The 15,108-nt window shown below is 46.4% G+C and overlaps 1 protein-coding gene across 3 annotated transcripts in view; it reads right to left on the bottom strand.

Annotated features, from left to right (window-relative positions):
• BRINP1 (BMP/retinoic acid inducible neural specific 1) overlaps positions 1-15,108 on the bottom strand; it is a 175,520-nt gene that overhangs the window by 58,923 nt on the left and 101,489 nt on the right. For all 3 annotated transcript variants that reach the window (XM_043566985.1, XM_043566982.1, XM_043566983.1), the window contains exon 3: positions 6,038-6,228. In XM_043566985.1, coding sequence (XP_043422920.1) covers positions 6,038-6,228 — 191 coding nt within the window. The remainder of the gene's footprint in view (positions 1-6,037; positions 6,229-15,108) is intronic.

The following is a 15,108-nucleotide window of genomic DNA, read 5'->3' on the forward strand; positions in this document are numbered from 1 at the left end:
GGGGGCAAGCCTTCCTGGACTGAACTACCTGCACGAGCAGTTACTTACCGTCCTTAGGCTTTAATTCCTCCATGGGCACAACTGGGGATAAGGTTATCATGGGATTAAATTAGCTAACTGCATAAAGTACCTGCACCCTGCCTGGCACATGGTGAGTACCATGGGAGTGTTGATGACTGTTACTTGATTACTGAAAAATAATTTTTTCTTTTTTTTCATACATTTTCATGCAATTGCATGAAGTTTATCCTGCAATAAAATAGGATAGTCAGAGAACAACAGTCTCAATGCTTTCTGAGGACAAAAGTCTAATATCTAAGATAACTGAAATTTCTTGAGGATGCTGATTGCTTTTTGACTTTAATAGAAACAAACAAACAAACTTGCTTTCAGGACAGTGATTATCCTAGGAAGGGCACACAGTACTGACCCACAGATTAATTCCTGTGCCTCGGATCCCTCCATGACTGCTTCTAGAACTGAGTTCCATTGCTGTCCACGGTTCTCCACATGCACCTTCCAGTCTGTTCACCGCTGTCTCCCTTTATGAGCACCGGTCAAACCATTCCCTCCGTCTCCATGATTTATTGCTGCCGATTTCCTCTCCTCAAATGCTTCTCTCTGCTTAGAATGCCATTCTGTCCCTCCCCTATCTGACCGTTGAAACCCAACCAGCTTTTGTCACTTTCTCTTACCCCTCCCTCCTGCAGGGGTAAGAAACCTGGAACACTCCTATACATTCCTCAGAACCCACGGGGGCATCACCTTTCTGGTGACCTTCTCCCACTACACCCTGACCCCAAGGGAGATGTCATCACCTTCCCTCTTTCACTCTCTATCATGTCCATTCAGTTTAGCTCAGCACGCATGCATTGAGCAATTTGGTAGGCACTGGGGTGACAAATAAATAAGACACTGTCCTCGTTCTAGAGTCACTGAGTGACTACAAGTATGCTGTCCAATACGAGAGCCACCAGACCAGGGTGGCTTTTGGGCCCTTGAAATGTGGCTAGTCCAAACTGAGATGCACCGTAGGTGTGAACTCCACGGTAGATTTCCAAAATCTTAAAATGTAAGAAAACGATATAAAATACATCATGAATTGCTTATCCCATTGATTACACGTGGAAATGACAATATTTGGGATATGCCACGTTAAATAAAATATATTGTTAACATGATTTCTCCCCTTTCTCTTTTTACTTTTAATGAAGTGGTTGTGAGAAAAATCTAAAATGGCTTACGTGGCTCACACTTCTATTTCTAATTGGTCAATGCTGGTGCAGGGAGACAGAGACATAAGGGGACCATTTCAATATACCAGACGGACAGCAAAGGTAGAGGGATACAGACAGTGGAATGCAGCCTGGAAGAAGGGTGCCTGCCTCCCTGTTGGGAATGTGGAATGACCCTCTGGTCTCTCCAGCTGCCTCCTCGCCACTCTCTAGGGATGCTCTATCCTGCACAAATGCGCCTTGTTCTCTCATTGTCGGGACTTTTCTTTTCTTTTCTTTTTTGTCCTCCTGCCTAACTTCTACTCATCCCTCAGATGTCACCTACGGCAACACCTCCTCTGGGAAGCCTTCCCCGAATCCCCCACTCTTTACTTAAACGAGATCAAGAACTCTAACCACGTGCTCCCTGTCTCTTTTGTTTCTCTTTTATTTTATTTTATTTATATCACCTATCACATTTCCTGGTGATCGCTTGCTTAATAGCCTATCTCCTTCGTTAGAGGAGAATCCCTGTGAGGTCAGGGAGTCTGTAAGAGGCTGCCATCATTTCACTGTCATTGTCCAGCACAACGTGGACCAGTATTATGTGCTTAGCAAAGATCAGAGTGCTTGTGGCTGAATAAATCTATATGGAAGTGATCTGATTCTACAGTATTTATTGTGCGATGTCTTTGCCTCAACTACTAGACTGAAATCTCCCCATGAGAAGACTCATTATCAAAATTAACCTCTGGGTTCCACAAGCCTAAACGTGAGTTCAGAGTAAGACACTTATGTTTGCACCTTCCCATGAAGGCTCGCGGGTAGTGCAGGAGGACATGATTTTCTGTCCTTTGGACTCCACAGCGACCTGGGTAGATCTGACATAAAAATGACCTTATATACAATTAGACAATGAATTCGAGGACGGTGGGCGGTGGCCTGGTGGAACGAGGAGTCTATGGATTCTTTTGCAATGTTCCCAACAAAGAACAGGTGTCCGGGTATCCTGGGAGGGGTAAGTGGATGGATGAATGGATGGGTGGATAGGTGATTGAATGGATTGATGAATAGATAGGCGGGCGGAGAGGTAAATGATTAAATACGTGAATATGCTGGAAGTTAGAGCACATTTACAGGAATAAATATTCCAAGCGCAGGCTCTCCAAGGAGCCCGCGCAAGAGAAGGTAGAACGGGCCCAGCTCCCTTTGGACTGAAAACCGGCAGAAGCAAGCCTTAGATCAAGAGGGGTTAATGGGCTTCTTGCTGCATTATTAAGACTTAATTTCTTGTTTATTAAGAGAATGCTCTGTTTAGAGCTGCTTTCCCATTTGGGCATTCCTGCAAATTGCCTCTTCACCCCACACAGGCCTTTCCTCTGTGTCTCTGGCCTCCAGGGGATCTGCCTCACTCTGTCTGTACCGCAGCTTTCGGAGGGGAACACAGTGAGACTCAGCCTCGCAGTGGATGGGGAGGGGGCGGGAGCCGATGCTTTCACCTTTCGAGTATATAGGGGATACCGTTCTTCACTGGGGGAGGAAGATGTCTGGATTTGGGACCCTCTGGGGCCTCTCTCATCCTTTCCTGCTGAGTCCCTGTGACTTTACCCTCAGCCTTTCTCTCAGCCCAGGGAAGCTTTCCGAAAATGCAGGGTGGGGAATAACGAATATACACACAAACATACACACGCATACAAAAACATAAGCCCTCCCGCATAAAAAGACACTCGTGGAATCTGCACACATTCACAAACGTGTGCAACCTCACACACACATATGCGTACATTGCACCTATAGGCATTGAGCCCAGTGTGTCTGCAAGTGTGCACCACATATGCATGGACGTCTGCGTGTAGATGAACTTGCATCCAAGTCTAGGTGGGGATTTGTGCGTATCTGTCGATGGGGAGGCATGCACCCCCATTCATGCTAATTTAATCACACGTATCACTCAGGCTCCCAGGGGTTTCCTCTGGTCCAAAACATGATCTTCAGAGGGGCTAAGGGAAAATGCTATCCTACCCCTGTATCCCCATGGGTCATTCCAGACCAATTTTCCCCCTTACCACCTTCCATGAGGAAATCACTCACACCAAGTACTTTATGAGATGAATCAAGTTCACCAACAACCTGAGGAGCCCATGAAAGTGCCGTGTGTCAGCCCTCCCACTGGCTGCACTTCCTCTTTCTCACTGCCTTTCCTTCCCCTTCTCTCTCCCTCAGGAGCCAAATAAATGCATTTACTTGTCCTACATGTGACAGTTTAAGAATCATCTTTTGTTGTCTGAGTATGCCCTTAGGAGCTCACCTGACACCTCCAACAGCTTATCAGAAGGTTTCTTCTAAATGAACACGGTGTTCTTAGGGAAAATTACAGAGAATAACATTTTCTGCACCTTCTTGTATTTAGGCAGGAAAACTGATATCCAGACAGGAAAGCGAATTTCTCAATGTCTCCTATTCACCTGGTGAGTGGTAGGAATGGGCTCGAATCGCAAATCCCCCAGCTCCTCAGCCCCACTACATTACAATAATTATAGTGAGAATAATGAAACAACACCGACAATAGCAACAACCTGTTTGTCCAAACACCGTGCTCAGCACTATTAACGCACCATTTTATCTCACTGTCACAACGCGCACGAAGAAAATAGTCTAAGTTGTTTCTCTTTCTAAGAGAGGAAACCGAGGCTTGGAGCAGGTGACGCCAAACTGGTGTGGAACCAAGGCACGCAAACTCCAGAAGCTGCCCCTCCATTCACTACAACGTACCCCTTCCCTTTCTCTCCCCTTGCACGGGGAGGCTCTCAAGAAACAATTTTCCAAGATCGAGTAAACGAAATGATGATGTTACCAGGGACCTCACGCAGTATCTGGCACACTGTGTTCAACCGACAGTAAATTTTTTCCCCTTCCCGCTCCCCGCTCCTCCGCGGTGAGGACCGAGGGCACAGTTAGGGCCCGCTGTCCAACGCTAGAACTCAATCCAAAGCTTTGCATATTTTAAAATGTTGTGCTGTAAAAACAGAAGAGGGACAAGGCTCCGTGAATAATTCACGACTCCGCCTTGGAGAAATTAAAAATATATTTCACAGCAAAAGAAACGTCTTTGTTATTGGGGATTTCCAGGGACTCGGACAGAACACAGCTTCTAATTAAAGAACAGAATAGGTTGAAATATATATATGTATTCAAGTAAAATGGGAGGTGGAGAAATTCAAAGAAAAGGGGTGTAGCTTAATGAAACACTCAGTGTAGAAGTGATTTCTCTTTTGCTTCTCAATAAAATACAATTTATACTACATGATTTAACATTCAAAGTCCTACTTAGTATTTGAGTAGCATCAGGCAACGGATCCATGCTGGTTGGTAGGTTTTGGAGCGGGTGGATTGGGGAGGTGAATGAGTTGGTTAAAGAGATAACCGATGTTGAGTCAAAAAAAAAAATATATATATATGTATACACACACACACACACACACACGCAGGCTTTGTGGACAGAAAGCCCAAAGTTAAAAACGTAGAGTAAACTGTGAACTGTGTTTTGTTTTGTTTTTAGTTTAAATAAACAGAAAACACAAACAAACAAATGAACAAACAAAAAACCCTTAGCGTTGTCACTTACTAGCCACACCCCTTCTGCCTCTTAGCTTCCTTATGTAGAAAATGGAGCTCATTGGACTTAGCTTGCAGATTTGGGGGACTAATGGCGATGTACGATGCCTACTATGGGCAGATAATACACAATGGCTCCTCTCACTGTAAGGATGAATGAAGTTGCCCAACCTCCCCTCACACCCCCGTGATCACCAAGTTCCTAATCCGGGCTTCCTCACAATGCATACTGTGCGCTCAGCCTAGAAAGCGCCTGCCACCTCCCCTGTGCCTCGCCAGCTCCTGCCAGCTACACGGCTCCTTCTCCCATGGAGTCTGTCCCCGCCACTCCAGCTCCTGGTGCTCCCCCTGCCTCTGAAGGAGAAGATCGAATGTTCTAATTATACCTCAGTCCACCCACCCCGCCTCCATCAACACACCATTCTTGTTTAGCGGGCAAGGGTCACATCTAAAGGCAACCTCTCAGCTCCCTGAGCAGGAGGCATGGCGTTCCCCCACCAAAGAGGCTTTCTCAAAATTTAGTGGCCCTCGTCATTATGGCAGAAAACTGATGTGCGAGGAGATTTAGCTTATAATATAAAATGATGCACGTGGGCAAGAACCATAAGCATCAAAATACACTAGTCTCTACCATATCCCCCTCTTTAAAAAAATGTATTTCCTCCGTTCTCTCCTCCTCTCTTAAGGGTTGGACTTGATGGGGATGGAGAGGTAAGGCAAAGCCACGTGAAGCAACTGGTCAGCTTTCCTATTAACCTCCTCCAAGCCCATAAAACATACAAATAATACCCTATTTGTAAAATGATAACCTCAAGTTATCAGTCCCTAAAGCAGACTTACATAAACAAAGGCAACTCTCTAAACAACACCTGAAGCTTAATTATTTCCCCAGATTAGACCACGTTCCAAAGGAACTAATACCATAGTCAGATTAAGCATCCCTGAAGAATAGAGCTAATTCCAAGGTGAAGCCACAAAAGTTAGTATTTCTACAAAAGTTAGTAAACTCAAGTCTGACTGTCCCGGGGAATGGAACCCAGGGTTCTGAAATGATCAGAGCAACCAAGTCAATTTGGCTTATATGCTTTTGAGTGACGTACAGCGGCAGAGATGTTAGCTTGGCTTGGATCCCAGGGCATCCCAACCTCCCCTCCAATCCAGACCCCCAAGGCACGAACAAGGCCATGGCCCAGGAGCTGCCAACCTACCTCCCAAGGTGGCAGAGATGAGGAGGTGGGTGCCGTACTTTTTGATGATGGTATCGATGAACTGCTGAGTGGTGGGTCTTCTGCCAAGCAGGCGGATGCTTCTTTGAAACTCTGGCATGAGGGGCACTGGATGACGGACCAGGTCTCTCCTCTCGATGGCTGTGTTCCTCACCTTCCAACGGGCAAACTCCCTGGGCAAGAGAGATGAGCAAGAAGCCTCAATTTACCGCCTCTCCCCCCAAGGCAAAGTCCATCCAACCATCCCATCCAGGCATCTCTCCTTGGGTGAGAGAGTGACGGCAATTATTTTTAATATTTGTCAAATCATACTTAGATCGGGAGCCCTCGATTCTCTTCAGCCAACAAATATTTACTGAGCACTGTTCTCACCACCAGAATACTGTAGTAGGCCAGACAGACAAGGCCGCGTTCTCATGTTGCTTACAGAGCATCAGGATACAAGAATCATTATTGCCTAGCTCTTCTCCAACTTTCTTGCTAGACTGTGAACCATACCACAAAGATGGAACTTTCTTAGGTACATGGTGCCTGTTGCAAGGTAGGATTCCTAAGAATGCCGGCCATCTGAATAAACAAATGAGTCGATGGAGGGAAGGCAGGGAGGAAGAGAGGGAGGAAAAGAAGGCTCTTTAACAAGGGGCAAGATCTAGAGCAAAGGCAACTTGAGACCTGCTCTAAGATGGTTCCAGAATCCAATAATCAGCCCAGATTTCAGTTCGATTCACACTTTTCACATGCATTCAGGGAGCAGGAACTGTGTGCAAGAAACAAAACTGTATTTCGAAGACCATGTGGGAGAATTTCCACTCTTCCCTTCACTAATGATGAGGAGATCAAGACTGAAGAGGCTTCTACCCGGGAGTCTCGCTCAGGATCTCACTCTGCCTCTTGCAGACTACGTGGTGTCATCTTGGACCAAGTGTCATCTTGGACCACCTCTCTGTACTTGCACTTTCTTATCTATAAAATCCAATTAACATTATCTACTTCTTATTGCTGGCGTACAGATTACACGAAACACCGAGTGTGAAAAATACCTTTGGAAACTGCCAGGTACTAATCCAATGTGGAAGACAGTTTTAGAACTATATTTTCTCACAAATCCCCAGACATGAAAATCGCTAAAGGTTCACGGACGGGGAACAAGAAGCATGCAAACGGAATACAAGTAGAAAGTTGAAGGGCCTTGGTTCAGGTTGCTTTTGCTTCAATAATGATCTCTGTTCCTCCCAAAGATGAAGCTCCTTCTGGAACCACCAGGTCTTCCTGAATTACAAGCTCCTAGACCCTTGAGAAAAACAGACCAGCCAAGAGGATGGTAAGGTCAGCCTAGATAAATGATGGGAACCAGAGTTTAATGAAAAGGTCTCTCTTTCCTGCCAACAAGATGGGAGAGATGAATGAAGGAAGGGGTACGAAGCAAGGAGAAGCCGAACGGGGGCGGGGGGGATCACCCCAGAATACACCCTTGTAATTCAGCGGTGGAGTCTGACCCCTGAAGCAGAGGAATGTGGGTCTGAAAAAAAATGCTTTCAAGTTGGAATACATTTCCAAACTTCAGAGCTTATGGTTCATGCCTGCTTATAGAATCTCTGCTCACAATTCGTGACACCGTTCAAATTCTAAATAAAGTCAGCTCAAAGTACTTATTAAGTTAATCAGCTGCACTCAGTGAACCCTCGCAGGGCACCTACTAAGTGAAAAGTATGATGTCTCCAGGAGGGGGATCGACACACCACAGTCCCACGTCCTAAGAAGCTCACGGTCAGGCAGGGAAGATGAGCACTTTCCAGTTTGTTGTAAATCAAGAACTACAAGACACAGAAGAGGACAGATTTCTCAGGTCTCTAGGGAAGCTTCGGAGAGGAGGTCATATCTGAAGCATAGTTTCAAAGTCCACATGGGCTTAGATAGGTGGAAATGTGGTTAAGAGCAACTGTCCCGGGGTGCCTGTGTGGCTCAGTCGGTTGGGCGTCCAGCTTCGGCTCAGGTCATGATCTCGCGGTTTGTGAGTTCGAGTTCGAGCCCCGCATCGGGCTCTGTGCTGACAGCTCGGAGCCTGGAGCCTGCTTCCGATTCTGTGCCTCCCTCTCTCTCTGCCCCTCCCCCGCTCATGCTCTCTCTCTCTCTGTCTCAAAAATAAATAAAAACATTTTTAAAAATTTTAATGAAGAACAACTGTCCCCACGGAAGGAAGGGCAGGAGCAGAGTGGGGGGTGTTTGGGAGCCAGTGGAGGAGGATTTCATAGGTGTGGTGGGTAGCTTGTGACGTGACTCCCATGCCCCCCACGCTGTGGTGTTCACACCCCACTGTACTCAATCCCCTTCGCTTGAGTGTGGGCAGGAAGGGACCCAGCCACGTGCTTCTAATGAATGTGGAAGTGATGGAACGTTACTTCCAGGAGTAGTTTACAAAAGATTTCGACTTCTGTTTTGCCCGCCCTGTGTGTATGTGTCCATCTCTCTCTGCCATGGTGTGAGATCCAAACGGTCAGGAGCCCAGCGAAGCCTCTGGCCAGCAGCTTCTGAGGAACAGGGGCCTCGGAGGGACCTGGATCCTAACAGCAACCACACAGGTGAACCTGGAAGCAGACCTTCCCCAGCTGAGCCTCAAGCCCACTAAGCACAGGTGGGAGGCAGCAAGGGTGTCCAGTCAAGCCACGCCCAGGTGCCCCGCCCACAGAAACTGACGTAATAAATACTGTTGTATTCAATCACTAAGTTATGGAAGGAATGTGCTACTCAGCAAGAGATGACCAACAAAAGGCGACGAGGATCATCAGATATTTCTAAGGAAAAGAGTCTTTCTTCATGAGGGTTCCCCTGAAATGTATCAAATTATATACACATGTAATTATGAAGTTATATATATGCATAGAAACATAGTCATACTTCAGTAAACAAATATCTATGTACCTACACAAATATGTACATATATAATCACTTTGATTTATAATAACTTATGACCATAGACTACTGATTTTTTTCTCATGTGGATATGGCTACATTCCTCAAAGCTAACTTGTCTTGACATACAGAGAGGTTGACTAATGTATCAAAAGTCACACAGCTAGTTAGTGGTAGGGCTGGGAGTGGCAAATTGGTATCCCGATTCTTAGAGCAGTCTTTTAATATAGATACTGAGAAGTAAAATGTGAAAACCATAGAACTAGTATTGATACGCAGGAATAATGCCAACCCCACCATCAACTTACAAGCCCATGACTCAATTCCTTCTCTCCCTTCCTCCCTTCCTTCCTTTCTCCCTCCTTTCCAACCTTCCTTTCCAACCTTCCTTCCTTCCCTCCTTCTTCCTTCCCTCTCTCCCTCCCTCCCTTTCTTCCTTCCTCCCTCCCTTTCTTCCTCCCTTCCTTTCTTCCTTCCCTCCTTTTTTCCCACAGCCTCTACATCTTTCTGATGCCCACCAGCTACCCACCCAGGGCCTGCCATCTTGGTTGCTTCTTTGAAAAAATTAGGTAAGAAGCTGATGCTGAGTCCTTCCTCACAGGGTGGACACAAGGCCTAAGTAGGGGGAGGCATGTGACCTGGTAGGACACAGCCAGGAATGTGGGAAGAGGTCAACAGCTGGGGTATGATTATGAGGCACTGCCTCTGTGCTAGGCATGGCCTGTTTAGCGTCACAGGGTTCCTGACCCTAAGGAATTCTTCCATCTTAGTGGACAAAAGTGCCTGTTTACGAAAGCTACATAACTATGCTGTGCTATTGGCAACAGTAACTTTAGTCAGAGAAAGGGTCCCTGACCCAACCTGTACAAAGGGCTGGGGACGGAGTGGAGGGGTCAACGAATTCTCCTGTACAAGCCCAGTGTATTTTTTTTTCAATTTTTTAATGTTTATTTATTTTTGAAGGAGAGAGAGACAGAGCATGAGAGGGCGAAGGGCAGAGAGAGAGGGAGACACAGAAACTGAAGCAGGCTCCAGGCTCTGAGCTGTCAGCACAGAGCCCGACGCAGGGCTCGAACCCACAAACCGCAAGATCATGACCTGAGCCAAAGTCGGACGCTCAACCGACTGAGCCACCCAGGCGCCCCCAAGCTCAGTCTTGATGAGAACATACAGCCAAAGATAGAGAAAGGGTGTTTCCCGAAGAATGAACTCCACCTGCGAAAATAGAGGATGAGGCGGTTGGCGAGAGAGGGGTGTGTGTGAGAGAGAGATATAAATGGTAGGAGGTAAAGACAGAGAGGATGTCAGTGACCACACGATGAAGGGCCTTGTGGGCCAAACCACGTTACTAGATTCCAGTCTATAAACTCTGTTCTGATTGGCCCACAATCAAGGCTAGAAACATTCAGAGAATGAATTCATGCGACTCTGTGGCCATCGCAGAAATGTTGGCGCAAAGACCATACGGGTTACAGGATTCTAAAATTTTACACCTTTGCCCATAGCAGACTGAAGTGAGAGAGCTCCATAGCACTTAGACCCATTCAGAAGTAGATTTAAATAGCATTAGAGCTGAAACAGTTGATTTCTGTTTTCAAAGTTTGGGCACTTACTGTGTTTTCCAGATCTGAGGGTATTGCAATAAACAAATTAGCTGATATCAAGGAGCTTAAGCTCTAGTGAGAGCGCACTGATCATAAAGAGCCAAATCTAACAAGTCAGAGAGGGAGAAGGGCTGTGAAGACAAATAAAGCAGAGAAAGGCAGTCGGGATCCCCGGGGGTAGGGTGAGAATGTGGTTTTATATAGATAGCCTTCTTGTTGTGATGACAGGAAAGGAGAGCCCTGAAGGAAATGAAGAAGAGAACAAGGGGCCACCTGGTGGAAGAATGTCCAGGAAGAAGGGATAGCAGGTACAAAGGTCCTGAGGTAGAAATGTTTGCCAGGTTTAGGGGTCATGAAGGAGGCAGGCCTACATGAGCAGATAAGTATAGGAGAGGAGATAAAAGGAAGGGCCAGAAGAGAAAAGTAACATTAAAATGTAGGGCAGAGTAGGCATTGATCTTAAAAGGCTATGTTGGACTTGGTAAAGATGTCTTATTTTTAAATCCCAAGTAACGTGTAGAGTCAAAAGAAGGTTTTCAGCAATGACACAATCTGATTTAGGTTCTAAAACAGGAGCCAGAGAGTAAATGGTTTAGGCTCTGCAGCCATAAGTTATCTGTCACAGCTACTTAGCTCTGTCCTTGAAGTGTGATCAACCATAGACAATACATAAACAAGTGAGTATGAGCATGTTCCAATAAAACTTTATTCATAAAAGTGGGTGTTGGGCTGGATTTGGCCCACAGGACCCCTGTTCTTTTTTTTTTTTTTTTTAATGTTTATTTTGAGAGAAAGAATGCGGGAGGGGCAGAGAGAAAGAGAAGGAGAGAGAATCCCAGGCAGGCTCCGCACTGCCAGGGCAGAGTCCAATGCGAGGCTCAAGCTCACGAACCGTGAGATCGTGACCTGAGCCGAAACCAAGTCAGACGCTTAACCAACTGAGCCACCCAGGCACCCTGAGCCCTGTTCTGAGAGCATCACTATGACTCCTTTCATAGAAGTCGTCAAATCCAACTCCCACAATTCATGGAAAGGAAAACTAAATTTCAGAGACATTAAGCTTTTTGCCCCAAATCACAGAGCGAATGATTGGCAGGGCTGAAATTAGACCCTAGGGCTCATGGCTCCAAACGCAGTGCCCTTTCCACTGCAACAAACCACCTTTAAAAAAGAGAGACGGAAAGAGGTTGAAAATAGAGGAAAGTGAGAAAGTCTTGCTTGTCTTGTTGTCTAACTGCTCTGCTGGCCCAGGAACAATTTCATGTAAGTTCTCAGTGCACTGAGCACAACATAAAGTACATCTTTCCTTCTGAGCCCACAGAGCAAGCAAATTCCCTTCGGAGCAGAAGGCAGGCCTCACAATGGTACAGGATCCGTGCAATACGCTTATGCCCAATTAAGCATCTCAGCAGGGCAGGCAAACCAATTAGACTGAGATTAAAAAAGGACCCTGGATGGAAAGGCATGGGGTGGCTGTGGCGAGGCCCATCCCACCGGGGGAGCGGGAGGCGGGACAGGGGGCAGGGCTGCGGGTGACATCAGAGGCAGGGGATGGATGAAGGAGACCAAGGCCAGGATGGCACATTTAAGATGAGGCTGGAGAGAAAACCATAAGGCCAAAGCTCTGTGCTTAGATCTAAGCATTGCCTTTCTGGGACTCCTCCCTCCGCCTCCTTTCTACAGTCCCTGCTCCCCTGTGGGCGCGAGCACGCGCGCGCACACACACACACACACACACATCCTCAATGACACACGGAGGAGAAAAGGCTGTGAGACTGGCACGGGACTGGCTCTGTGCCCTTGGGAAGGTGTTGACACTCCTGGGAGATAAGCTGATTGGATTAGATGATCCTCAGCTCTGCGTCTCTCAGCCTGGGCGCTGGAGGTGGAAATCCTGAACGAAAACCCGGCTCTGCCATCAATTAGCTGTGAAACTGTGGAGGAGTTTACTCACCCTCTCTGAAGTGTGGATGTCATCAGGGGGAGCCTATCTACCACGGAGGGGTGGGTTCAGCGTCACATTAAATCATGAAACACAGCACTTAGAACGAGCCCTCGATAAACTGTTAAAGTTACTGTCGATATTGTCACTATGGTTCCGGTCCTGGGAGAGGCTCCAATGGGAAGCTGGGTGACGGTGGGTGGATCATGGGGCGGGAGAGGAGCTGAAACAATCATGCTCTTTTTCAAGTTACCTGTGGGTAGAACTTCTGGGATAGATGGGATCTGATCCTTGTGAAGTCTATTACAAAGAGTGAGTCTAGGGGCACCTGGGTGGCACCTGGGTGGCTCAGATCATGATCTCATGGCTTTTGGGTTCAAGCCCTGCATCAGGCTCTGTGCTGACAGCTCAGAGCCCGGATCCCGCTTCACATTCTGTCTCTCTCTCTCTCTCTCTCTGCCCCTCTCCCACTTGCATTCTGTCTCTCTCAAAGATAAATAACAAAAAAGAAAAGAAAAGAAAAGAGAAAAGAAAAAAGAAAAGAGTGAGTCTGAATTTAAGAAAGAGACCAGCAGCTTATAAACGGCTGTGAAGCAGGGGCACCTGGGTGGCTCAGTTGGTTGAGCGTCCGACTTGGGCTCAGGTCATGATCTCACAGTTGGTGGGTTCAAGCCCCACATCTGGCTCTGTGCTGACAGCTCAGAGCCTGGAGCCTGCTTCCGATTCTGTGTCTCCCTCTCTCCCTGCTCCTCCCCTGCTCATGCTCTGTCTGTCTGTCTGTCTCTCTCTCTCAAAAATAAACATTAAAAAAAAATAAATGGCTGTGAGGCAGGCAGGCAATTTCCTGATATGTGTGATGAAGACAGAGACCACCGTCTCCCCAAGTCGAGCTGAGAGATCAACGAAATGATGGTCGATTGCAACAGGGTCTGGACAGCTGTAAACTGCTCTTGGTATTTTTCTATTATGATTATTTACAGAGGCTCACTCATAATGACGTTTCAATTGCATAACATTCTCCTGTTTGTTCACCCATGTATAAAATGCGGGGGGGGGGGGGTCACAATTCCGACTTCTTGGGGTTGTGAGGAGAGCACCATCTACTGGTGGTGGCCAGTAGATAAGTGTTGGATACATGTGAGTTTCTCCCAGTGTTTTCTAGGGAATCGAGGCTACTAATGGCTTTTGAAGAGTGAAGGCTTGCTTTACTCTTCTTTACAGAGTATGCTTTGCAGCTTTTATTTTTTTACTTGAATCTGATTCCATAGCAGAAATAGCTGGAGGTGGTTTTCAAAAACACATACCATGTAAATTTAAAAATACAGAAAAATGGGAAAATAAAGGGAAGAAAATATTTCATTTTAAAGCTTCATTAAAATTAGCACACAAACTTCATTCTGTAATGTCCTGAACGCTTGATAGAAGTGGACTACAGATGTCTCTGAGCTTCCCTGCAGCCAAAGGAAAAAGGGAATCACAGCCCAAGGAGCCATACAGTCAAGAAGACAACAGGGCAGTTGTTCACAGTTGTGGGAGAAACACACATCTGCCACATGTCCCAAAGGCTACAAGAAGACACAGACGTCCCCCATGGTTTCTCATAAAGAGATGCACGTAGTCGATGCTGGTCGGTGATATACCAATGCTTGACTGGCTCAAGACAGCCACATGCATATTCCAGAAGCATCATCCACTACAGCAATTCCCTGTAGTCAACCATACTACAGTCTAAATACGTAGCTCTCTAGTGCTCTGACTTAATCCAGGGTTAGATACCTTTTAGAATACTTTATAGACACGGTCTCGCCAATAAATGTTTGCTGATGGCATAACTGATTACGGTGTTCATCTCCGGGTGGCGAATCCCATTGGTTGCATTAACTAATCATTTGGAAGTGGAATAAAAACGAACCTCTGAGTGTGTGGGGGATGGGTGGGAGGATCTGGGACCCCTGCTTGCAGCAAATTGTCCCCAGAGATGAGCAAGGAGAATTGCAGAAGAGAGTGAGGAGAAGTCACTGAACCAGAGAGAGAGAGAGAGAGAGAGAGAGATCACATTTCTCTTGCCTGCTGTTCCCAATCTCTCCCCGCATGATCCCTAGCTACCTCGGGGAAAGGTGAAACCAAGGGCATATGTGAAATGGAAATGATGCATCTTAACAACCAGGGCATCCGAGACAAATCCCCTGTTGTCTCTATGCCCCTCAACGTAAGTGAGAGGGCAGTTGAGGAATCGGGGCATCCAAGTGGATCTCTGGGGCAATTTGGTGACAGAGGGTGAGAGAGGTAGAACAGGGAAAAAATATAAAAGCTCTCTGAAAACACGACTGTGAACAGTTTCATTTTAATTACAAGTAAAGACACTGACTTAACTGTGGAGAATAACATAATCCTTGCTTACGACGTGTATATAATCCTTTCTGTTTTCCAACGTGTGTTCACTTAAGTAATGGCATTTATATGTGTATACCGACCCAGCAGCAGTTGTAAAGGCTCAGATGGGAATAAAGTTCAGAGAAACCAGGAGAAGCATCTTAGAATGGAGCTACAGGCTTCTCATTGAATAGAAATTTGAGAAAGAAAGACAGAAACACAAC

The sequence above is a fragment of the Prionailurus bengalensis genome, chromosome D4 (genome assembly GCF_016509475.1).
Source record: "Prionailurus bengalensis isolate Pbe53 chromosome D4, Fcat_Pben_1.1_paternal_pri, whole genome shotgun sequence".
In the NCBI taxonomy this organism is placed as follows: domain Eukaryota; kingdom Metazoa; phylum Chordata; class Mammalia; order Carnivora; family Felidae; genus Prionailurus; species Prionailurus bengalensis.